This window comes from Carlito syrichta, unplaced genomic scaffold (assembly GCF_000164805.1).
Source record: "Carlito syrichta isolate Samal-C Ts95f unplaced genomic scaffold, Tarsius_syrichta-2.0.1 Scaffold305639, whole genome shotgun sequence".
Classification (NCBI taxonomy): Eukaryota; Metazoa; Chordata; class Mammalia; order Primates; family Tarsiidae; genus Carlito; species Carlito syrichta.
Genome location: NW_007249735.1, coordinates 594785 through 621251, shown reverse-complemented (window position 1 = coordinate 621251; position 26467 = coordinate 594785). Strand labels below are relative to the sequence as shown.

The following is a 26467-nucleotide window of genomic DNA, read 5'->3' as shown; positions in this document are numbered from 1 at the left end:
AAATTTCACTGAAGCTGAACACAGCCTCTCACAACAATGCTAGCTGGTACACTGATGCTGATGGGTTCCTAGAACACTTACCTAGTAGGGGAAGCCTGTACAAGAAGAAGTCACACTCCAAAAACTATTTCCAGGTTTTTTTGCCCCATCCTTGTATATACCATTAATATAGTTAGGATATATAATTTTGTGTTCTATATGTACTAGGATCCATTCAATGTTACTATCTAATTGACCCAAATCTGTTTAAAATTGCATAAAAAACTAGTTTGACCAACATATTCAGTAGCAACACTTACTGCTTACATTTTTGACAGTACTGAGCTTAATCTTATTTATTACAAAATTCTGTATTCAATACTCCCAGGTCACTTCAGAATTGGACATTTTATCCTACAGATTTCTAGTAGCAGATCTTTGCTCAAAGTTAAGAGTTTTATGCTCAATTATATGCTCAATGGCTTTCTCCCCAGTCAGACATTTCTGACATGAAATCCACCTGAAAGTTTTTCCTTTCCATGTCAGGATTGTTTTCTCCTCAGTGGAGGAACATTGATATTGACTAATGAATGAGTAAGTAACTGCAGACTTTCCTTCATTCATGACACTGAGAATGTCTTTTACCATGTGAATCTTGATCTATTCTACAAACGTTGCTATATTTTAGGATTTCTCATAATTTTTCATTGGATAACTTCACTACAAATATCTGGAATTGCTCAAGAGATCTCATCTACCTTGTAAAAATTTTTTTCATTTATTTCCTCTTTTATCTGTTACCCTACACCAAATTTTCTTGTGTACACCAAATCTAGTGCCTGCTAAATAAGATTGCACAGACATAGGGTTTCTCTCCTGTAGATTTTACTCATTTGTTTAAAGGGCAAATTATAAATAAAAGCATTTTCACATTGATGGCAGGCACAGAATTTATCTGATATGTGATTTCCCCTGGTGTTTAACAGAGTTGCAGGTGAAGATTTTCCACATTTAATTCATTTATAGTTTATCTCATGGCAATATATGGTCAGTCCTGCGTCTAAAGTTTATGTCATATAGATAACATATACATAGATCCTCTCCAATTTGAATTAATTTAGGATGTATCAAGTTGTAGTGATAGATAAAGGATTTTCCACACCAGTTATAGACATAATGTTTCCTCAGTGTTTTAGTCCTCTGGAGTATTTAGGGATTGAAACTAAGGCTGATGAACTTTAAAGATTTATTACTTTTTTAGTGTGAATTCTCTCATGTTGTCTAAGGTTAAAAATTTTACTAAAGGCTTTCCCACATAGAGAACATACATATGGTTTCTCTCCGGTATGAACTCTCTTATGAAGTCTAAAGTTATAACTTCTGTTGAAGGCTCTTCCACATATGTTGCATTCATATGGTTTCTCTCCAGTGTGAGTTCTCTCATGTCGTCTAAGTACAGAAGAATGATTGAAGGCTTTTCCACATAGATGGCATTTATATGGTTTCTCTCCTGTGTGAGTTCTCTGGTGTCGCCTAAGGTCAGAAGATTCAGTGAAAGCTTTCCCACATACATGACAGTCATATGGTTTTTCTCCAGTGTGAGTTCTCTCATGTCGTTTAAGCACAGAAGATTCAGTGAAGGCTTTCCCACACAGATGACACCCATGTGGTTTCTCTCCACTGTGACTTCTTTCATGTTGCCTAAGGTGAGAACGCTGGGAGAAGGCTTTTCCACAAAGATGACATTCATATGGTTTCTCTCCACTGTGAGTTCTCTCATGCTGTCTAAGATAGGAACATTTACTGAAGGCCTTTCCACATAGATGACATCCATATGGTTTCTCTCCAAAGTGAGTTATTTCATGTTTTCTAAGGTCAGAGCAATAAGTGAAAGTTTTCCCACATAGATGACATACACGTGCTTTCTCTCTAGTATGAATCATCTCATGTCGTCTAAGGTTAGAACTTTTACTGAAAGCTTTCCCACATAGATGACATCCATAGGGTTTCACTCCAGTGTGAGTTCGCTCATGTTTTCGAAGATCAGAGCAATGAGTAAAGGCTTTGCCACATAAATGGCATTCATGTGGTTTCTCTCCAGTGTGAATCATTTCATGTCGTCTAAGATTAGTACTTTTGCTGAAGGTTTTCCCACACACATGACACTCCAATGTTCTCTCTCCATTGTGAGTCTTACTATGTTGTATAAGGGCAGAACTTTGACTAAAGGTATAGCCATATAGATGACTTCCATATGATTTATATCTAGCATTAATTTCCTTACGTTGATTAAAGGATGACCAGTCACAGAAGGCTTCCTCAAACTTTCTGCTTACACAGGGTTTTTTTCCTATGTGACTTATCAGTTTTTGAGTCAATGTTATATGTTCATTGAAATCTTCTCTCAAATCATTACATTCAAAAGAATCCTCTTGAGTATGAGATCTCTGCTTTTAGGAAAGAAATGAAAGACTATTAAAGGTTTATCCACATTCAATCATTTCTTCATTTGTTTCTCTACATATTAATTCTACAGTAATCACTCAGTAGTAGAATACAGTTACAATTGTTCCTGTGTTATATAAACATGGTATATTACCTAACAGCATGCATAGTTTTCTCTGTTGAAGCATACCAACTGAAGAGCTATCTGACTGGTTTTAAGACTTTATTATGTTTCAAAGTTTAGGTACATAAGTCATATTTTATAATTATCTTGTTTTAAAACCTCATGTTATGATTTTTACTTTAAGTTAATTTTTTCCCTCAATTCAAACTAACGAAAACTTTCTGTTGGGACAGCCCTTGATCCTAACATTAAATACAGTCAGGTACCTGTTCAAAATTCTAAACTGATTCCATTTCCAGGTTTCTATTTGGAACAGCAGTTCACACTCCTAAAGCTTACCATGGTGCCAATGGTGAATGCATCCTTTTGATAGATAAGATGCACGGATGTCATTTCTTGTTGTTTAAGGTTACCTTCCTCACCTGAAATGATTGAAAAAAATAATGCTAGATTGCAAATGGGGAATGAAAAATGTTAAACACCACCAATGTCCATTTGATTGTGTTTCAAATATTGACGCACAGACAGGGAAAGAATGCTAAATTAAGGATACTCTAGGAAGAGGCATATTTTAGGGCATTGACAATGGATAGTTTCAGAATACAAAAAAAAATAAGTTGAAAGAAGGTAAATTTGAGTGGCAACAAAAGGAAAATTTTCAATGACGTAAACCATGATAAGGGCTATAAACTTCAATAAGTTTACTCCAATAAGCACGTGAATTTCCTCTTCACTAAAGCCAAAGCCAAAGACAATGAGAAAGAGATACTTGAATAGACAGTGATACCTGCAAGGCAAAATGACAACAACTTAGAAATTTTTTCCTTATGTCTTTGCCTACATTTCATCTTATTTTTTTAAGAGATGGGGTCTTGCTATATTGCCCAGACTGGTCTCAAATTCCTGGCATCAAGAGATCCTCCTGCCTAGGCCTCCCAAAGTGCTGGGGTTATAGGCCTGAGACACGACACCTGGCTATCTTTGCCAACATTTCAGAAAACAATATTCGTTTAAAAAAATCTTTACTTGATAACTCTTAGGGCCTACTCACTTACTGACTATGTTCCTCTTCCTTCTACTAGAGTACTGCTTCTTGGAGCTCACCTGGATTCTGACCTTGCAGAAAACTTATTTCTTCTCTTGAAAGTTCCTCTCCTTGCTCCAAATGGGAAAGCACAACTGATTTGCAGGGCTGTTTGCCTGTTTGTGGGAAAAAGATAGGTGGATTTTGAGTTTTCTGCTGATAAGAGTACATGGCCATAAAGGACAGGATAGACTACTGAGGAAAAATATTAACCACTGAAGGGCAGCCTGAGAATACCTTGAAGACAACAGTAACAGTCCATCATTAGCAAAGGGAAAGCTCTTGAACCTTTTCCCAGAGACGTTACATACCTATAATTGCTAATGGTTATGCCTAACATCAAAGACAGATTGCAGAATCCTCAGTATTTTCAATCAGTGAGAAACTACAAATTTTCATAGTATATTACATTTAAAAAATCCAATCAACACAAGCTGCATCAAAACAATCTAAGTGATGTGCAGAACAATCCCTACAACAGAATAATTATTTTTAAAAACATCAACATATTTATTTATCTGCTCAAAACCAGAATTCCCACCACAGTTCTGAGTGTTGAAGATTGGATAACAAGAAGGACATGAAATTGTGGTCAGAAAGATTATATTCTAGTGAGATGACAATATAACTGAAAAGCAAAGAAACAAATTGCTGTTGATAGTTATGAAAGGATCAAGACAGAGGCTGAAATGATAGGTGGGAAAGCTGTCCTAGATATGAGGCCTGATAATTAAGTTATTGCTGTTGATAGTTATGAAAGGATCAAGACAGAGGCTGAAATGATAGGTGGGAAAGCTGTCCTAGATACGAGGCCTGATAATTAAGTTCACGAACTCATCACAGAGAAAGTGCTACATACCTCATTGTTGAATCACTACAGTCACCTTCAAAGTACTCCCCTTGGGAAGCTATGCACCAACACCAGTGCCTAGTTACCTGTTAAAGAAATTTTGTGAATTTTGCAGCAACCTGGATGGGACTAGAGTCTATAATACTGAGTGACCTCTCACAGAAACAAAGATCTGAGTATCACATGTTCTCACTCATATAGTGGAGCTTGAACATCTATCATAATACTATAAGAAAAGGATTGACAGTGGTGGGAAACTATGGGGGGAGGGAGGGGAAGGGAGGTGGAATTAACGGTAGTCAATATCTGTCTGGGGATGGGGAGACACCCCTTATCAACAAGGGTGCCTGAACGATGCATATTTGTATACTTAACCCTTAACTGTACCCCACAATTTTAAAATAAAAAATATTGATTTAAAAAAATAAATAAATTTTGGAACTTTTTTTTGGACCGATCATCAGAGCTGCTGTCATATTACCTTTGATGTCCTAAATGTAATCAAATTGTCTTCCTTTCAATATTTCCTTTATCTTAAGGTAAAGGATACAGTCATTGGGGGCCAGATCAGATTAGTAGGGAGGATGTTCCAATATAGATATTTGTTTACTGGCTAAAAACTCCCTCATGGATAGTGCTGTGTGAGCTGGTGCATTGCCATGATGCAAGAGCTCCTTCAGGACCATTTTTGCATACACCTTTCTCATGCCAAGATTTTCAGTTAAGATTTTTCTAACTGTTTCTCTATTGATGTCTAATTGGTCTGCTATGCTTCTCACAGTCAGCCGATGATTTTGATGCATAATTCAACAAATTTTGCAATGTTTTCATCAGTTCTGCTTATGACTAGTCATCCTGACCTTGTTTCATCAGTGACGCTTTCTCTCCTCTTAGAAAAATGTTTAATTCATTTATACACTGTTGTTTTCTTCATGGCATTATCCTCATAAACTTGTACTAACATGTCCACCTCCACTTTTGTCAAGTTTAACAGGAAATTTAATGTTTGTTCATTGCTCTCATTCAAACTCTGACATTATTGCAATGACAGCTCTGACAGCTTTTCCAGAAAAAGGTTCAAAATTGCTTTGATGCGTGGACAATGTGTTGGTATTGGTGCATAGCTTCTCAAGGGAGGTACTGCAGAAGTGACTATAATGGCCAGGCTCGGTGGCTCAGCCTGTAATCCCAGCACTTTGGGAGACCAAGGTGAGTGGATTCCCTGAGCCCATGGGTTGAGACCAGTCCGGTCGACTTGGTGAAACCTCATCTTGACAATAAATAAAAAATTAGCTTGGTGTGGTAGCATGCACCTGTAGTTCTGGCTGTTTGAAAGACTGAGGTGGAAGGATTGCTGGAGCCCAGCAGGTTGACGCTGGGGTGGCTGTGAGCATGCCACTGCACTCCAGCTTGGGTGGCAAAGTGAGACTCTAACTCAAAAAAAAAAAAGTGACCATAGTGATATTCAGCAATGAGACTGCAGCACTTTTTCTAGGATAAGTTTGTGAACTTGGTTGTCAGACCCCATATTTGGTAGAATTAATCAATAAAAATACATGAATGAAGACATAACTATTAAGAGACTCACCAATAGAGACCAGGTGACTAATGTTCTCCAGCATCACATCTCTGAACAGCTGTCTCTGGGATGTGTCCAGCAGGGCCCACTCTTCCTGAGTGAAGTCAACAACTACATCCTTGAATGTCATGGGTTCCTAAAACATTATGTACACTCTGCTTCAAACAGGGCAACTTCTGCCAATGTTCAGCATGGCACAAACTGACAGTACTAAGGAAGTGGGAGTGGTATGACAGAAAGATCCATGTTTGAGGTTCCAGTCACAGTCTGACCTGGGAATATGACTTTCAGATATACTCAGACATAAAACTTCACATAAAGAAATACCACATGTAATGCAGCATAATATAACCTGAAGATTTCCGAATAAATTTTGGTTTCAAGATACTAATTATAAAACTTGCACTTGGAAATTTATAATTAAAATTCTCCTCTCCACTAACTTCAAGTAAACCCACAGACTCATCACAAGGCAAGAAGTATTCATTATTTGTCACATTTTAATCACGACTATAGTTACATATTCTCCTAATGGACGTCAGGTTCTTCATGAATAAAATAAAGACCTATTAAGAGTTCCCAAAGATCAAGTGAGGTAATATGTAAAAGGGCTCCTAGCTATTAAACCTTTTTTGATGCCATTCACAGGTATACTATTCATTACATGACGGTGAATATTAAAGCAATGTTCAGGATTCTGCAGACTGAACAACTTTCATACTGAACTTAGCATCAGCAGATGCAGCCTCTCATCTCCACACAACTGAGGTGTTCATTATAACAGATAAGGATATGTGGTTCAGCAGCACAAGCCAGGGGCTCTACGACTTCTATACTGATAGACAGTCTCATCCTGACCCTTCCCATGGTCTTAAGACTCCCTTTCTCAATTTTCTGAGATCTTTAAACATCAGGTATCTTTGTCTCTTTTGTCTCTTCACCTTGTCTCTCTACATTCAGAGGGGAAAAAAAACAAACAGACCACTACCACCAACAAAAGTCTTTGATTATTCTAGTGTCTCCACTTCAAAATTTTTCCAGGGGCCCTAAATTTACTCTTTTCCCAATACCCCTTCACCTATATGCATGGTCAAAATTCAGGAAACAACACTTTATACAATAATTCCAGTTATCGAACTTGAACAAAGGCTAATTTTGGTCAAGGGTAAATAAGAATTTTAGTTTTCTTCTTTGAAAGTTTTTCAAAAACCACAAATATACTCTGTCAAAACCTTAATATTTTTAGGTAGAGAAAATAAATAATTCCTCATTGTCCTCTCTGGCGATACCCCTATCTGCTTTTCCTTCAATGCTATATAGCCCGACCCCAGTACCTGAAACACTAAACTGATTGAGCTTGTCTGGGAAAACAACTGCCTCCCTACAGGCTGTGATATTCTACTCTCACTCATCTTTACCACCTGTACTCACTAAGCCCACACCTTCCAATAATATGGTTAATGAATGAATTATTTACCCAAACAGGCCACGGGCTGGATGAAAGAAACAAAGCCTCTGGCATCTCTTCTGTGAATATGTAGCCTCAGTAGAGGCTGGAATACCTTAATGTCATGTTGAAAGGAGATTACTTCTTGCGGAGTCACTGAGCCAATGTGACTATTCCAGAGTCCTGGGGTATCTTAACTAGGGCTCAGATCCTGGTATTGCTCTGAGTGAACTGAGAATATCCATGCTAATAGGAAAAACCTGTCCATAGGCTGGCAACAGGGGTACAATTTCAGTAGAAAGAGGAATTCCCCACTCACCAGTGACTGCATTGTACTAGTTCGGCTGCCAATTGTATCACTTGGGGTTTTCTCTCACACAGTCCAAGCACTAAGGAGGCAAATCTGAGGAAGAAGAAAGAAACCATGACACTCCAATTGTATCTACAATCTCTAGACCCACATGTCCCAAAGCCCTGGTCTGTCATTTAAAAGTAGCCCTAGTCCAGTCAAGAGAGATATGCATAGTTTGCTCTAAAAGGAATAGAGATGGCCTCTCATCTTCCAGGTTTACAAGACAATGACTATTGTTGCTACTAAAGAAGATATAAATACCTTGATTTTTAGAGATAGGAATGTGAAAATCATTGACTTTTATATTCTAATTAGCCCATGGAATTCTGATGTTTTCAATTCCCTCCATGATTTCAAATCATAAGGAACCCTGACTCATGCCACCTGTAAATGGGATCGCCACCTTCATAAAAACACTGGAGTTTCTCAGATTTAATTATGGGCTTTGCACTTGTGGGCTTTATCCAACATCATCCCAGCACTGTGGAGCCTCCCTCCAAACCCCCTCCCTTGCTCCCACCATGTCTGGATACACTTGTTCTGAATCATGATACCTCCTTTACATGAGGTTTCTACCAGTATCACTCCCTCAGCCCTGACTTCTATGTTTGTTCTAAATGGATTTGTTTATCAACCAAGCAACTTCAGATTCAATTTTATGATGGGATTAATCAATTCAGTGAATTAACTTACAAGAAATGCTAAAGGGAGTTCTTCAAGTTGAAATGAAAGGACATTAACTAACAACATGAAAACATGAATGTATATGTGATGTTATTTATAATAAGAAATACACAGTTTGGTTTTCATCCCAAGTTCCTAACAAATAGCCCATTCCTAATACAAAGACCCTAAAACTCTTGTAATTTCCTAAGCAACAGAGGTACTAGGAGAAGTTTTTGATCCTGAGACAGAGCTCCTAACACCTTGAAACTTCTTTGGTGACAGGAGTTTCTTTTGTTCTAATGAAGCTACTCTTGCTGGGCGCTAGCGTGGGGGATGATTACCTAAAAGACCAAGCCATGATTAAAAGCTATCCTCTGGGAAAGGGAGAGGGGCTAGAGAATGAGTTAATAGCTATTATGCCTATGAGATAATGACTTCATAAAAATCCCTGAACTATGGGATTCAAAGGCTTCCAGGTGGGTAAATAAGAACATATCCACATGCCAAAAGCATGGCATACCCCAACTCTATGGGAATAGATCTCCAAAATGTAGGGCCCTTCTAAACCTTGCCCTATGCATATCTTCAGCTAGCTGTTCATCTGTAATCTTTAAAATATTGTAATAAATCAGCGATATTAAGTAAGTCATTTTCCTGGGTTCTGTGAGCTCCTTTAGCAAATCAAGCCCAGAAAGGGGTTACAGAAGTCCCCAATTTGTAGCCAAGTTGACAGAAGTTGTGTGCAATCTGGGAAAGAGCTACTTATGATCAGCACATGAATGAGGGCCAGTCTTGTGGGACTGAGTCCATAACCTGTAGGGCTTTGCAGTAAATCCAGTTAGTGTCAGAACAGAATTGCCTTTTAAGAAACCCAGTTGGTGTTAGAAAATTGGTCAGTGCAGGGATAAAAGAAACCCTCACACATTTGGTCACTAAAGCATTCTATATTGAGTACTGAGAGTAGAAGATGTATAGAGTTTATTTTTGTTTTTACAGTATAAAACTCATGGGAAAGGTAAGAATATAGTCATATTCAGAATACAGTAATGATGGCATATAAAGCACTCCTAACTCTAGTATAAAAGTTAAGACAACTGAGGTGGAAGGATAGCCTAAGCCAGCAGGTCAAGGCTACAGTAGCTGTGAATGTGCCACTGCACTCAAGCCTGGGTGACAAAGAGTGAGAATCCAACTCAAAAAAAAAAAAAAAATTAAAAGACAAGAGCATTCAAATAACTATACTATAATATAAATAGACGCATGATATATAAAAATATAAGTTGTAACATCAACAACAAAAAATATAGAGGGAGAAGAAGCAAAAATTTAGAGTTTTAAAATGCAGATATCAGCTCAAAACAGACTGTTATAAGATGTTTTATGTATGTCTTATGATAAAAGTAAAGAAAAATGCCTGTACTAGACATACACACACAAACACATACTGAATCAAAGCATACCACTTAATCATCAAATAACAAAGGAAGACAGTAGGAAAGAATGCAACAAAGCAACTACAAACTGTCAGAAAACAATGAATAAAATGACAATGTTGAATCCTAATATATCAATAATTACTTTACATGTAAATGAATGAATTTTTCCAACTGAAAGACATAGGATTAATAGATTTAAAAAAAATCAAACTATATGCTGCCACAAGAGATTCATCTTAGCTTTAAGGACATAGAAAGGATGAAAATGAAGGGATATTCTATGCAACTGGCAACAAAAGAGAGCAGGAGTGATTACACTTACTTGAGGGAAAAAAAAATAGACTTTACATGAAAAGGTTACTCTTAAAAGGTCAGCAGAATTATCCACATTCAATAATTGCATTTGCCTGATTTGCCTATTTAGGTGGAAAAATTGTGTTATAAAAGCATATCTTGATTAGATTTAACTTGACTGGTACCCAAGTTAATCATGGTGTGTCATTTGGATTATAGGACAGATGAGATTACCAACAGTTTAGAAAGAAAGCTCATCATCATAACAGTGCTTTTGCTAGAGAAAGAATCTGTGAGCTCTGTAGTGTGGTAACAGCATTCATCCTCACTGGTTTTCCATTTATTTGAGTTCTGATGAATACAGGAAATAATTTTAACCAGGAAGGATGAACTTCCTTTATTTTGTAAGTTCATTTTAGATCACGAGATAATGACTTAATCTGACTTGTGGCACTTGGGGACAGGCCATCTCCGAATAAGTCAGATTAATATAAACAGGCCATCTCAGAGCAAGTTAGATGAATATGAACACATGTTCCCTTTGAACTTGTAATTCATCACTAATGATCAAAGACTACTTTGAGACTACTCATCATAGTATTCAGGGGTTAATTTTTCTGTTATAAGATCAATGGGGAAGACAGATCAAAATTTAAAAACACAAGAACATTTACGATAGATCACAAGGATGGCATGAAGAGATCGTTGTAATTAAAGCAACAAAGAAGGAAAGGGGAGACTAACATTTGTTAGAGATCACTGAAGAATTCTAAGAAGAACTAACATTTCAAACAACGTTGACAGGAGTCTGAGGTGAGAGATTATGCATGTGGGTGGGCAGAAATGAAGGATTATCATATTATTCACTGGGAAATGATAGCAATGATTGTGTGATTCTAAGAGGGCATGCAAAACATTTGAGTCTATATACTGCTGGTACTTTCTGGCCTATGAGATTTTAAGGACTAGATTTAAAGAAGGGGGCCACATTTCTAACATGAAATAAATTATTTCACTGATATACCTCTTTTTTTTTCCAGTTAGTGAAATTTGATTATAAAACAAATTAAGTTCTTGGTTGATAGCCAATGACATAGGACAGACTAAAGTTAGAGTTAAGGAAATGGTATTGCTCAAAACCGCATATAGTGAAGCCAAGATGTTTGAAGACAAGTGTATTCTAGAGACAGGGGCAGGGTGGAAATTGGGAAGGGAATGAGGCTTCATATGGACACTGGATAACCAATGCTAGTGAATAAACCAAGAATAACTTTAATTCCACAGAGGTTTCCATGAAGGTGAACAACATGTACATGTGACATGAGTAAGGAGTCTTAGGTTTGAGGGTTGGGGAGAAAGAACTGAGGAATCCTTTGAGAGTCATGGGTTAATTAACACATAAAACACAATGATTTTAATTTACTTATATGTAGCCTGGAAATATTCCTGTCTACTTTATGAGTAGCACTAGTCAAAGTCATCATACTTTTAAAAGCAGGAGTGGAGAGATTGTTGTTTTCCCTCTAACTCAGAGTTTTCTGGTGGAACTTATGTTTATTAAATTCTTCTCGATATTAGGTTCAACCTGGAAACATGAATTGTTCCCATTCTGTCTCTAAGTGAGAGCATTAGCAACAGCAACCAGAAGCCATGGTGTGTATAGGTGCAAGATCAGACAGTTTTGCAGGTCTGGCAAAAGACCTTCAGTATGTAAATGTTCGTGATGCTCTTCTCTACTTTCTTCATGATTCCTTTCAATGTTCACATTTTTCACTCTTGGACGGCTACCCCTACCTTTGAGGATAATGCTTTGTTCTTAGTACATAAGCTGAAAATCATGTACCTTTTTTTCTATACCCAGGATATCAACTCTGCCCATCAGATGTGATTTCCTAATTGGAACCAGAAGAGATGTGGAATGAAGGAAATGGATTCCCCTATCAGACACATGTGGGTCAATCCAAGGAAGAGCCTGTCCAGTGAAGGAGCACGACCTCAGTAATATCAACTTCATGTTTTCTTGACTACTTCTGAAAAAGTAGAGTAAAATTGTGCCAGAGTTATTTAGATATCAATATTTATTCATCTATCAATCTACACTTTCCTCAAAACTGTTCTCTCTTCAAAGGGATTTTCATATTTTTATTGGAGCTAAACTTTCACATTGTGTCCTTTACCAGTTCCTTTTTGACTCAAATTATTTCTCCTCTACATCATAACCTATACATCTTTATTTTATCTTATCCACATCTTGATAATCTTTATTATTTGTAATATCCTAAAATGTCTTCCTTCTCACTAGCAAATTCCCATTTCTCATTCTCTCCCTTATGTTGAGAGTCAATATTAAAACATATAAGTGCCTAGTGTGCTTTTAAAACATTTTCATTGGCAAGACCTTGTCTCTACAATAAATAAAAAATTAGTTGGGCTTGTTAGCAAATGCTTGTGGTTTTGGCTACTTGGAAGACTGAGGTGGAAGGATCACCAGAGCCCAGCAGGTCGACACTGGGGTGGCCATGAGTGTACTACTGTACTCCATCCTGGGTGACAGAGTGAGACGCCAACTCAAAAAAAAAAAAAGACTTCCCACATTTGAGACATTCATCCCTCCAGTATAAATATTCCTGTATTGACTGAATGGTGAAAATTCAATAATATTGTATTTTTTTCAACAGATTAGTGCTGGGAAATATGCAGTAAAGTTGTTGCTAAAATCTATAAGGTTGGTCAGTTTCTATTTGTATACAGCTCTAAGCATAATTAACTGATTAGGTTCAATAATAAAATAACTTTGAATATTAACTGGAAAAATGTTGAGCACAATGTTAACATATATAATTGCATAGCAATTATGAATCAAATGTAGATACTTTGTGAGCAAATTCTGCTGGTGTATAAATTCTTTTAAAATGCCATTATTGCTCTTATGATTTAAAATTCAATGAAAATTACTTGTAAAATTCAAATGAATTCGGTCCTGAAGGACTGTGGTTGCCTGGGTGATAAACACCCCCTAAATGCTGAGTCAGGCAATGGGTCATTCCATATATTAAAAGTCTGCATCTAGTGGATCACACCAAAAGCAAAGTCATTTCAGGGAATGAAGTGGAAGATCACTACAGACGTGAAAAAAGCCCCATTTTCAAAATGTCTAGAACAGATTGGAAGTATGCATGTGCTAATTCATGTAAGGATAAAACTCTGGTCTCTTATGATCCATTTTCTAAGTTTTTACTACACATGTCTGCTCTTTGGATTAAATTGTAATAACAAATGAAGACCTGGCAGAAAGAAATATCTCCTATCAGAGAATGTGTAATTTTCAAGTTAAATTTGCATGAGTGCTGGCTGGAGAGAGGATACGATTTGTATGCTGAGTTCTGGCCCCTCTTCAAATCAATTACTTTTTATTATCCAGTGTTTCAACACCTGGACTGTTCTGTAGAATGAGAGGTAAACGACACAATTTTACCACCTTCACAGAGTTAATATCCTACTAGTGGCCATACAAATAGACAGCAAAAAAAAAAAAAAAAAGTGTGGTATTAAGGCTTGATATATGGATATTTGTCCCCTCCAAATCTCATGTTAAAATTTCATCCACAGTGTTGGAGATGGGGTCTAATGGGAGGTGCTCGAGTCATGGGGGCAGATCCCTCATGAATGGCTTGGTGCCTTTGTGCTGGGTTCACAGTAATGAGTGAATTCTCATGCCATTTGTGCCCGTGAGAACAGACTGATGAAATGAGTTTGGCATCTCCTCTCTCTCGCCATGTGATGCCTGCTCCCCTTCCCCTTCCACCATAAGTGGAGGCTTTTAAAGGTCCAGAAGTAAATGCATGTGCCATGCTTCTTGTACAGCCTGCGGAACCTTAAGTCAAATAAACCTCTTTGGTGTATATACCCAGCTTTAGGTATTACTTTACAGCAATGCAAACACAGACTCAGAAAAAGCCTAACTCAGGATTCAGGGTAGTTTTCTTATCCAGGAACCCACATAAGCCCTCCCTGACTTCAGGATATGTAGCACTGAGGTGACTGACCTCACCTGCTGATGCACCTGCCTCCAAACTAGGCTGTGACTTCTGCCTTTTAGCCTCTCTTGCTCTTACTTATGACATGCCTCAGCATTTTTCAGCCACTTCTTGGTTGCTAAGTGAATTATGTTTCCTCCAAGTCTAAGTACTTGATGAGAAAAAAGACAACTTCTTTATTTCTTCTGTGAATACACTTGGCCTGATAGAAACAAACAGGACTAGTTTAGTGAAATTATGAGGGCAAATTCATTATGCATTCCCTGGCCTACACTGGATTACAGAGAAGTCGGAAAACAATAAAGAGAATCAGAGACATGGACATGACATGACTTAGTCAAGGAGTTCTAGGCCACGTTGGAAAACCCACCATTCCCACAAAAACTGACTCTGGTTTAGCTAAAAAGGAAATAAACCCAGTTCTCTTAGATATGTCATCTTGCAACTGAAAACATTGAAAACAACACAAGAAACAGCACATTAAGAATCTAATAAGTGGAAATAAAGTAGGCCACTTATGAACTTGAGCAACTACACAATAGTGAGTTCCCTGATTGTCCTTTTTTCTACCATATTTTTCAGACAGGGTGTTGCACAAGCTTCTGACCAAAACTGCCAATAGCAAAAGCAGCAACACAAAAAGAGCTGAGCTTCCAATCTCCACTCAACAAATTCAGATGGTGCTCTGATTCCCTGCTCTAGTTTTGTGCCAGGCTAGAGTTGGGGGTTGAGGTCCTGATCGTCCCATTTCAAGCAGAAGCAGATGATGCTCCAATTCCCCTGCCAGGGTAGGATTTGGGGCTGAGTTGGGAGTTGAGACTCACCCCATCCCAACAAATCCTGTTATAAGTGGGGTTTAACCTTTAAGGACACCATAGGCCACTCAATTTCTTACAAAAGGTAATACTATCTTACTGTCAAACGGCAAGCACTGACTACTATGCTAGTAGAAAGATCCTCAATTAACTAAGTATTTGGCTAAAGCAAACTAGATGTAAGAATATAGGTGAAATGAATTTAAATAATAGAAAAAAAATAAGAACTAGAGGCTTCCGCCAGTATTACTAGGAATTCTTTTGCTGATAGATCAAGGTAGGATGAATTCAGATAAAATATGAATAAACATATCTGTGACCCACTTTCTTTACAGTCACTGTGCTTCTATAAACACATGGTTTGAGAAATATAAAGCATCACCACAGAAACCTTATCCCAGAGGGTTTCAGAAAATATTTTCTGAGGGTACTCAACACAGAGGGACCAGGCAAGTGGGGCCTCAGTGCAGCCCTACCTCTAAGTCCAGCTGTATCAGTTTTATACATATGTGCTTTTAATTGTTTCAGAAGGCTCAGTGTCTTTCTTTTGAAAATGGAGGTTTAAAAACCATGACTTCATCCTTTTTATTACAAGTCAGGTGAAGAACCAAATGCACAGAGAGGCTCAATAATATTCCCAACTCCACGGGTAAATATGCAGAATTGGGCCTAGAGTCAAGTCCTCTGGCATTGATCTGCAGATCTCAGTAATTCACATATATACAATCTTTTTTTTTTTTTTTTAATGAATGACAGTTTCCGGGAGTAAATGATATATTGAATGTGGTAGACTGAAAATGGCCCACAAAGATCTCAGGTCCTTGCAACCTGCGTAAGTTATATAGAAAAACTGTCCTTGAAGATTATTTTTTAAAGATCTTGAGATGGGAATTCTATCCTAGCTAATATGGATGGGCCCTAACTGCAATCACAAGTGTTCCTACAAAAGAGAGTTAGAGATTTGACCACACGAAAGAGAGAAGGCGATGTAAATGTAATGACCTCAGCAGAGAGAAAGATCTGAAGATACAGTTGAGGATTTAGAGATGGAAGAAGCTTCAAACAGCCAAGGAATTCCAGCAGCTACAGAATGAAAAAGGCAAGACTGCTGCTCTAGAGGATGGAAGAGGCAAAAACACAAATTCCACATCTTTCTGTGGAGGGAGTGCATCCCTGCCTGCACACTATTTTCATCACAGTGAATTTGATTTCAGACTTCTTGTCTCCAGGACTGCAAAGAAATAATACATTTAAGTTTGTTTTAACTCACAATTGTGGTAATTTGTTACAGTAGCAAAGGGAAATGAATATATGGAATACTACTATAAAGGATGCTTAAATAGAATTTAATAAGACCATAAACAAGTTGTCTTGCTTCAAAAAGTCTAGTTAGGGAACTGAGAAACTGAGGTCATTAAAAATAAAAACAGCACATACATTGTTAGCTTTGTATTCACTTGCCTCTGTAGCAGATAGTGGTTTCGATAAAACCTGAGGTTGCCATTACAGTAACTTGATTCTATAAAACACACTGCACAAGCACAGTCATCTGCTACACAGTACAACATTGATCCCAAGTACTGAACACAATATACTGTAACAATACATTTGCAAAAAAAATAGTTGTTTTCAAACCATAATTTCCCAAATACAACACAATTCTCCAGTCACTGACAGCAAAGGGTTTACCTAAAACATACCTCCTGTAAGGAGAAATACACACTAAGAAATGTATTTATGTATTTTTATTGAGGTAAAATTCACAAAACAAATTATTTTGAAGTCTCCAAACGTTTCCCCTCTAATTAGGTTAGCTGCATTGGTGAAATTAAGGATACTGATTATGTCTTTAATTCTGCACTGCTTCTGTAAGTCTAAGAAGCAATTTTCCTGTTTTCCCAAAGTCTCCTTGTTTTATGAATTTGGGTTGTTCTGGGCAGTACTATAGTGAACCGGAACAGGAAGTTTAATTCTAAGATGACTTGTAGTCCACAAACCTCCTCTCAGACCATGGGCGTCAGTGTGACTTTGTAAATGAAATACTGATTTTCAAATACACATTAACAGTAAATACTTTCTAGGATTCTGAAGTATCCTAGATGCATATCTTACTATCAACCAAGAGAAAGACCATCCAAGAAAGTCTCTTTCTTCAATTCAGATTTAGCTGAAATTCTAAGGACTGTAATATTCTACACAGTTCAAAATATAAAGGAGTCCCAGAATAAATGATCTAATTTTATTACTGATCTTCCTGTAAGTGGTAAATTTTTCAATCATTTATTTTTTAAATAATATTAAGAACTTTTGAGAGTCTTAGGATATACCTTAAGATATAAAAGAATAAATTATTTCTCAACAAAATCAAATTATTTATTTTCATTTTAGGCACAAGCATTTGATTTACAAAAACAGTTTTCTTTTTAAATGCATTTCTATCAGGTAAAAAGGTACAGTCTGCATTATTTTTGTAGCAAGCACTGTAAATAATCAAGGACTCAGTTTCCATGATTGTCCTACATATTCCTATATATTTTCAGTCTGGTTATGATGCAACATTTTTGAGGCAAACGAATATTTCTTTTTGTCAGAAATGAATATATATGGCATGAGGTGTTGAATTAGATCTGTCAGGCAGTCAAGTTACATTTAAAAATAAAGATATAATTTAAAGACATTTAAAAAATACTCTAAGTGTACAATCCTGAAGGACACAATTTATAAAGATGGGGAAATTGTCTTGGGAAGTACAGATATTTAATTGAAGATTTGGACAAAGTCTTAGAAATACTGGTAGAGATAGGAATAGCTGCAGAGTTGTTTTATTTTTGCCCCACCCCCAGGTTGACAGATCTTGCGTAAAATCCCTGAGACAGACAAAATCTGCTGTGTCCCCAGGGTAAGAGCCAACAGTAGGAAGGAGATGAGGGCAAACTGGATTGGAGAAGGCAGGAGGCTAATAGATTTCAGGGCCTGATGGTTATGCAGGTCCAAAAGTCCTTCTAAAGCCATTGGGAAACCACAGAATTAAGGTTGGAGAATGATATGAACAGATTTGTGTTTGTCAGTGGGCTTTCTGCTGCAGAGTATATTTAAGTAACACAGAAATATATTGTTGAGTTTGGAGAAATAAATGAATATTGCCTGTCACTGGGTTTTGGTAATGAAATGGGGAAAGAAAATGAATGGATAGTGAGACGAGGCAGCATAGTTCACAAACCTTTATTATCTGTGTTTCCTCAACAATTACTGAGCTTGACCAACGTGTCAGGTATTGTGGAAGGTGCTGGGGATGCATTTTTAAAAGAGTATCAGAGTAATGATCTGTAATAATTAGCCTGAAAACCAGTGGTCATATAAGAATAGAAGGAGAAGAGGGAAGAACTTCACATAGAAAGAGCATTCTTTATTTATAAACTGAGGACTGGTAATTAATGGGAGATGTTACCCTCGGGGGACGAAAGGGTCTGTGGCATGCATTCTAATTTTTTTTTTTTTTTTTTGAGTCTCTAGATGGCAGGTTAAGTCCACTCCTCGAGGTTCATACTCCTATGGACACCAATGGTTGGCGAGTCCTCTGTCTCACCTCATCCAGTTTGTGTATCTCCATTTACATGTTTACACTCTGATTATGTTGTTATAATTTTTTGCCCACCTCATGCACAGAAGGAGAGTACCTTGTATCTCAGACATCTCACTCCTACCTGAAGGCAGCCCATTCTCCTCATTCTTGTCCCTAGACCCAGACATCCTATCTCTAACCTTCTAGAAACCTACACAGGGCAATCTCAGGCCTACACTCTGGTAGGTTCTCATTCCTGACCTTAATCTCCTCTGGGTTTTGGAGGAAATCTGAGACCGACTGAAGGTTACGCAGTCTCCACTCCCTGCCAATTGGCTGCCCCACTGTACTGTGGGGTGAAAAAAACACTTCCCTTCAGAAAGGACACTGCTGGCCATAGGAGTATTTTCTGCCTCTTAAACAGTCCAGTTTAAGGGGTAGCTTCGTGAGGTCTTCATGCCCATCATCATGTCCATTTCACCCACAGTCTCAGTAAGAGTAGTGCCTGCTGTGGACACATATTCAAGACAAACTCCCTCACCCTCCCAACCAACGTGCCACAAGGCAATCTACCCCTTTATGCTTCAATGATGAGCCTCTCCTGGGTGTAGGGACACCAAGGTCAGACGAAGCCAACTACCTCTTCAGGAGAGGGTCTGAGGCCAAGGCCCTTTCTCTTCTCTCTAACATGCCAGACTCCATGGGACCTGAGATCCCCAAAGGAGCTCAGATATGCTCATTGTGAGAGAAGGACAGAACTGTCACTCTCAGAGCACCAATAGGGGACCAGGGATGTTGCTGCTGTTTGAGGGGCCTAGGTCCTATCTCTGCACTCACAGCCCTGTGTTCTCTTCAGACCTTGCTAGGCCATGGGGAGAAGACGGACCCTCAATGACCATGAGCTGAGGACTGGGCTCTACTCTAAGGGACAACAGCTGCTTGAGAATTATGCAAGATGACAGAAATGTTGATGGGACTTTAATGATCTTGAAGCTGCTGATTAGCCACCTTCCAAGGGCCTGCATGCTCCTTATATTTGCTCTTTATCTCCCTCACACTTTTTAAAATTTAGAAGTGACTGAGGATTTGTATCATCAGTTCTGATGCTCATTCATGAACAAATGTGGGGTCTGAGGAATCTGGATAAGCATTTGTGAGGACATGAGAGGAACTCCACAGATCAGAAAGTCTGAGTGAGTAGGAAGAAGGGGTAGGGACAGTGAACAAAGAACATCAACAATGCTGAACACAGGTGGGAAGATTAAAAGGTAACAGGGAGTACTGTGGATGTCAGAGTACTGGGGTAGAACAGAGTCATGTCAGACAAGAGAGGGCAGGAAGCTCCACCAGAAACATGTGTTAGCAGTTGAGACTTGAAAATAAAAGCACGGCAGATGAGAAGGCAGAAGCATGGGTGTGTGTTTCTATTTATTTAATAATCCATGTAATTTCCCTCTATGACCCTCCCAAGGAGGTATTAATAGCTGATGCGACCACAGAGATACAGAAGTCCAAGCAAACACTACGAGCACTCAGGTAGAGACAGCACCGGGTGTGGAGCAGGATCTGTGCAGCCACCCCTGGTGAGTGCTCTATAGTATGCCCCAAAAGGGAGACAAGAGTCATCTCTGAATTAGGGGATACTGTGAAGATAAAATGAATTACTCCAGAATATGGCCCAGCTGTCACATGGCAGGTGCCAGTCAATGTGGTAGTTGTTGTTATGAATATCATCACTATAGCCCTCTTCACTGTCACTGTCACCATCATCATGGAATGAATACAAGTGTCCCCAAGGCCAGAGAATTCTGAAATGGCTCCTGAGGAGGGTGGGTGCTAGATGTCTCAGAGGTCAGCTTTATAAATAGTGTCTTATTGAATGAAGATCATTATAAAGCTTTCCCAAACCAACACACACAAAGCCTGCCTGAGCCCCCTCAATTTTGTGCATCAATTCAGGAGCCTGAGACCACCACGGCAGGTAGGGTTTTCTAGGCCTGGGTGAATGTCTGAAAATGTCCTAGAGCCATTCAATTCCTCCATGGAGCCTGGAAACTGCTCATACAGGTCCATGCTGGCCTGGGAACACCACAGGTACTTTCTCCAACAGCTCTGGGATGACATGTTTGAGCCAAAGTGTCTGGGTCTCCAGCAATTTCGGTGGATCATATGGTGGGGAGAAGCCGGGCAGTAAGGACTGAGACAGTTCTGGGGGCTCTATGCACACTATTACAGATGGGGCTTTTGTGTATTATACACGGATCTGGAAGCCTGACTTCCTTTCAAGGATTCCCTACAAGCAGTCACTTGGCCAAACTCATGACATTGTTTGGGTTTTGTGTATGGGGAAGTCCTCATGACAGGTTCCCTTTTCTTCCATCCCACAGGCCTGCTGGAACATGAGGTCCTAAATTGGCCCACATACTTCAGCAGTTTGGATTTTTTTCCCCTCTTCTGTTCATTTTTGCCTTATGAAACACATTTAATCATGCAAACCTAATACTATGACTCCAAAGCACTCCATAGGGCCCAACATCAATTCTTCATCATTCATCTAAAAAAATCTGTCCTCAAATCTGCCATCTCCTTAGGTTTACTATTATTTTCATTCTTATAAGCACCAATGTTAGTATTATTATGATATTCATCAGTGTCATTATTATTTAACATTATTTTAGGTACTACATTTATTATTAAGAATAATTTACGTAGTTGCTCTGTGCAAAGAGATTGCTCAATTTACTGAAGATGATTAGGAAGGATTTCCCAACATGCACATACATACACACACACATAGTTCCTTCCAAACTTCTGCTATATTGTTTAGTAACCTTTGGTTGTATTTGCTTTCTGAAATATTCCAAGGCCCTCTCCAGAGTCTGAGACCCAACTAAGTAGGCATTACAACCTCAGGAATGACCACACCCCTGGCTTAACTAAGCCTCACAAAAAATTTGCAAGTCACATCAAATTCCCATCAACCTCTGGTGCCAGTCTCTGCAGGGAGAGCTTCCTTAGCCCAATAAAGCCACAAGATTTTTTCTGAGTCTACTCTGAGGGTTTCAGACCACTCTTATCTTCTTAGAAGGGCAAGATAGTGTATCCCCACACACACGAGCCTCCTAGAATTCTCTACCTGGGCTCAGGAGTATGAGAATCACCACTACAGACAACAGAAGTATAAGAAGGGTGCCCCAGGCCCTGTGAGCCTCTGGTTATGTTCTAAATCTACACAGGTGCCAGAAAAGGTGGGTGCTGGACTAGACTAAGGCATACAGAAGGCAATCTACTCTCATGAGCAATCTCAGGATTGGCTAAATCCTCTATGGTGATCAACAATGGCTTGGGCAGGCCTGGGTCACCCCCTGCCAGCAGGGAGTACCAAAGATGAGACCCAGCAACAGCCACAGCGGAGTTATGTCAACCAAGGTGTTTAGACTTCAAGGGGCAGGGAGGACAGAAGGCACAAAGCCAGCCAGGCCCAGGGGTTACAAAGCGCTGGGTTTTAATGTACAATTTTGGTGAGTCTGCTACATGCTGAGTTTGGATCTGAAGTACAGCCTAAATTCCTAGCAAAAATAAAACACCAAAACATGATGTTCATAAATGTACATGCAGTTAAAAATATATGTTGGAAATATACATAATCAGAAACACAGAAATTCTAAGAGAAACACTAATTCCTTAAATTTTATGGGGGGTATAATAAAAATGTATCATTATGTATGTAATGAAACAACATGAGCAGGTACATAGAAGACGAAGTATATCTGACTAGTAAATACAAACTGAACTTTTATCCAAATCATAAAGACTCTTTTTTCCACTTCAGTGTACCATGTCAAATACGACTGCAGTTGGTACAGAGAAAATATAAGCTAATTGCAAAAAATAATACACAAAATAGGCCGCAGATACTTACCATGGTAAAATAAAAATATAAATATACAATAATCAGGTAGTACAAACAGGTCAAACAAACTGACAAAGATAGGTCATACAACAGGATTACAGTAAAATCAAAAGGGTATTTCAATTAGAGTCATGATAATTATGAATAATGAAAGTAATCAAAACCATTGAATTAGGTCTACAGCTGTGATCTTAAAGAAATGTAAAACTGTAAAAACACTTAGAAGAGAAGGAAAAAGAAAAAAGTAGTTATTTGACTTTCCAAATAGTTACAAATTAGTAGATATTAAAGTTTAAAGAAGATTAAATGAGAAAAGAATGACATGAAGAAATAGATTTGACAGAAATCAATTTAAAAATTTTTTTAGAGTAAAATCACAGAACTGAAAAACCCTATAAAAAATAACACTAGCAAATAAAACAGACCACCCATTTACTTAAAATACATAATTTATAATGTAAAAAGTGGGAAGATTCTATTCTAATTTGAATATGTATGATAAACTGACTAATTATCAAGGAAATACAGTATAAACATTCACTCATAAATAAGGAGAAAAATCTGATTAGCCAATATTTACCATTATATAAAGAGTCAATCTCTAAAAGGAATTTGTGAGAGTTCTCTCAAAATGTTAAATCACTTATAGTTCCTTTGTAATGTAAACTCTCCTAAGGAAGAAAAATTAAGCCTGTCTTCAATAGTTTGTTAGGCTAATCAAAATGTACAAAATGTCAAAATAATTGGAAATTATATCACCAATCTTCACTGATTACATTTGCAAAAATTACTAATACAATTTTCACCGTGTAGTTACTTATTTTGGTCACTTAGCCATCACTGGCAGGTTAAATAATAACAGAACATTGTAAAGTGAAGTTTATTGAAATAATAAAAGGATGATTCAATACTAGAAGATTTACTACTTTCATATAGTAATTTACAGATTAAAAAAATAGATCACATCAACAAACCCTTGAAAAAATATTTTAAAATATTTTACATCTTTAAAAATAATTTTAAAATCTTTAAAAATCATGTCAAATGGGAGAATTATTCTTGTTGCTCAAGAGAATTTGAACAAATATATTCAGCAGTTAATAAAAGCAGCATTTTCATTAAAGGTAAGGCTGAAAAATGGGGGCTGGTGCTACAACACAGGATGCCTGAGTCGCGACCAAGACAAGAGGGGAAAAGAGATGGAATACAAAAATGAAGTCGAAGAGCTGAAATTGAATTTATTCTCAGATGAAATGACTGCAAGCACAAACAAGCACAAGAATCTATTCTATCAATACTAATAATATTTTAAAAGTGGGCAAAACTACTCCGAACATACCAAAATCAATATATCCTGTTTAGTAGCAATAATTCATAAACTAACTCACCAAAATCAGCCTCTATTTACAACAGCAAAATATTATGACTACCATTTGAAATAAATTTGCAGATCCACGTAAAGAAACTTAAAAACTTACTAAGGACATAAAAATGGCACGAATAAGGCCTGGCAAACCAAATTCTTAGACTTATGAAAACAGTGACATAAAACCCCAGTGACTGTGAAAATCAAGGAAACTTAAACATAAAAGTTACCTTTGGTATTTCACATTTTAAAACATAAAGATTAGCCTAAAAGTCAATTTTGTCTCAATTTTGATTTTGGGTGATGATACAGGCAAAATAAATGTGAGAAGAAAAAAATGGAGACATGAAATTTTATCTAAATCTATGTTATTTGAAAATTTAAAATAAGTTAAATTAGATATTTAAAACAAACAATATTAAACAATATAACATGAGGACTGAAAGAAACATAGTATCTTATAAAATAGGCCATACCTTCTTAAGGAAAACAAAAAAATGAAAGGGCATACAGGAAGGATTTTGGTTTCACAAACATAAGACACCAAAATATATGTGTGTATGTGTATGATTAAACTACAGAATGTAAAACAGTATCTAAAATACATTAAAAAATGAGTCAAGCAGAAAATGAGTCAAGTATAAAAATGCATTTTATATGAAAATTTATGTAGTTGCACAATTTGTGAAATGGAAATAAAAGCACTGAGTTGTCATTTCATCAAAATTTACAAAAAATATACATACAGTTATCAAGTCCTGGGTAAAGTAGTAGGGGAACTTTATGTGACAGTGGTAGATAAGAAAATATATATGCAGCTTTGGGGGTGCATCTTGCTATAATATATTACAATTATGAAATATACTATTTCTTGATCCAGCAAACAAACCTCAACTTACCAGAAGTGGAGGAAACCTCAGACATCTGCAGAGAAGTCAGTGTGCTACGAGGCATCCAATGCAGCATTCTTTACAAATGCATGAACAAGGACTCCTTGGAATGGATGTGCTGTGAACAATTTTAAAAACCTCCTACTGTTAGACAGGTTGATTCCATTTTTAAAAAGCAATTATGGAGTAAAACATACTCCATCATGTAGAAGAAATGCCACCTTAATTTGTCAAGGATATCAGTTTCTAAACTGTCCCTTCTATCCCAATCATCAATATTTTGAAGTCAGATCAACACTGATTCATCTTATTATGCTTCAAATGCATTATATACTCAGGTATAACAAATTTTCCCTCATCAATCTTCTTTTCCAGTATTTGTCAGGTATTCCTGACATTAGTTCACTACTAATATGTGCAGTTTCTTTAATCCTGATCTACAGATACAGTGTATCCATATGTGGTTCTTAAACAATCCCTACTGGCCAAACTACTGACACTATAGGTCCCGCTCCCCATCTCTAATCCATGTCTGGGCATGAAGTCTTTCCCATCTGACTCCCCAGATGGAACTTCACAAGTTCTATGTCACTGGTTCACGGTACAGTGTATCTGTGAGAAGATGGAAGGGGGTTAAGGGTAGACTAGGTTGAATTAGGAAATGTGTTAAGCAAAATACTTGAGAGTCAGAGAACAGCACATCCTAAAAACAGTATTTCAGGAAGGAGAGTAACAGAATAATCAACAAATAGCATGACTTTTTCCAGTGGAAATGTCAGTCCTGACTGTTCCTCCTTTTTCTTAGCTCTGAGTTCTTTCTCAGGCATGATCAGTCTTGAGAAGTTACTCCTGGGTGTTAGAAATATGCATATGAGGGTTTTAAATCTACATACTCCCTTCCTTTATCACATCCACACAGTGTAGAACTCAGCATGTGAAAAAGACAGTTTTCTGCTTCCACCAAAACAAGAGAAATTCGGGACAATAAATTCCTATGTGGACACCAACAGGTGAGTTTTTCTGCCTCTTTCTTCCTAACATCTTTCTACTCTAGTGAAGCCCACATGCTACATGGCAGTTGTGGGTATATGAGCTAGGCTGAACCCTTTCAATCAAAACCCAAAGTCCCTTCTGGTGCCTGCTGACTACAGGCTTATGGGTGAGAATGGGCAAGAAGCTCCAGTTCCTGAGCTTCCCCCAGCCTCTCTCCCATTCCTGGATGCTAAACACCCAAACTGCACTGCTCTTCCTCTTCCAAGCTCCCTTCCCAGAAGCAAGCGTCACCTCATTGGAGAGATACCTTTGTTCTATGCTTGAAGAGTCTTGCTCTTTCCTATTCAGCTGCCTTGTATCATTATGTGTGCTTGGAGCAGATGGAAAGATGAATAGAAGAAGCCAGTAGAGTAACCTGCACTGGCCTCACAGGAATGACACAGCCTGTATGGGATAGCTGCAGGGTTTGTTCTGATCATTTCTGCCTTAAAGATTCCAGATCCTATTTCATACTCTTGAGCAAGAGTAACTTGGTTTTCATGGTTTAATCATATTCATTAGAAGTATTTCTCTTTTCCAGAACATCACATTAAAACATCAAAAATATAAAATAAAAACTAATTACTGGCACTGAA

At 37.7% G+C, this 26467-nt stretch overlaps 1 protein-coding gene across 2 annotated transcripts; it reads right to left on the bottom strand.

Annotated features, from left to right (window-relative positions):
- Positions 1-882: 882 nt before the first annotated feature.
- On the bottom strand, positions 883-24929 carry ZNF596 (zinc finger protein 596). 2 transcript variants are annotated; one of them, XM_021714382.1, is made up of 6 exons: positions 24849-24929; positions 7828-7911; positions 6071-6197; positions 3653-3748; positions 2888-2970; positions 883-2429 (listed from the first exon to the last, which is right to left on the bottom strand). In XM_021714382.1, the coding sequence occupies exons 2-6, from the start codon at positions 7837-7839 to the stop codon at positions 1218-1220; spliced, it is 1530 nt and encodes a 509-aa protein (XP_021570057.1). In that variant the 5' UTR covers positions 7840-7911; positions 24849-24929; the 3' UTR covers positions 883-1217. The 2 variants fall into 2 exon arrangements, with proteins under 2 accessions (XP_021570057.1, XP_008060105.1); XM_008061914.2 differs by having other exon boundaries at positions 883-2426.
- Between the last annotated feature and the right edge of the window lie 1538 nt (positions 24930-26467).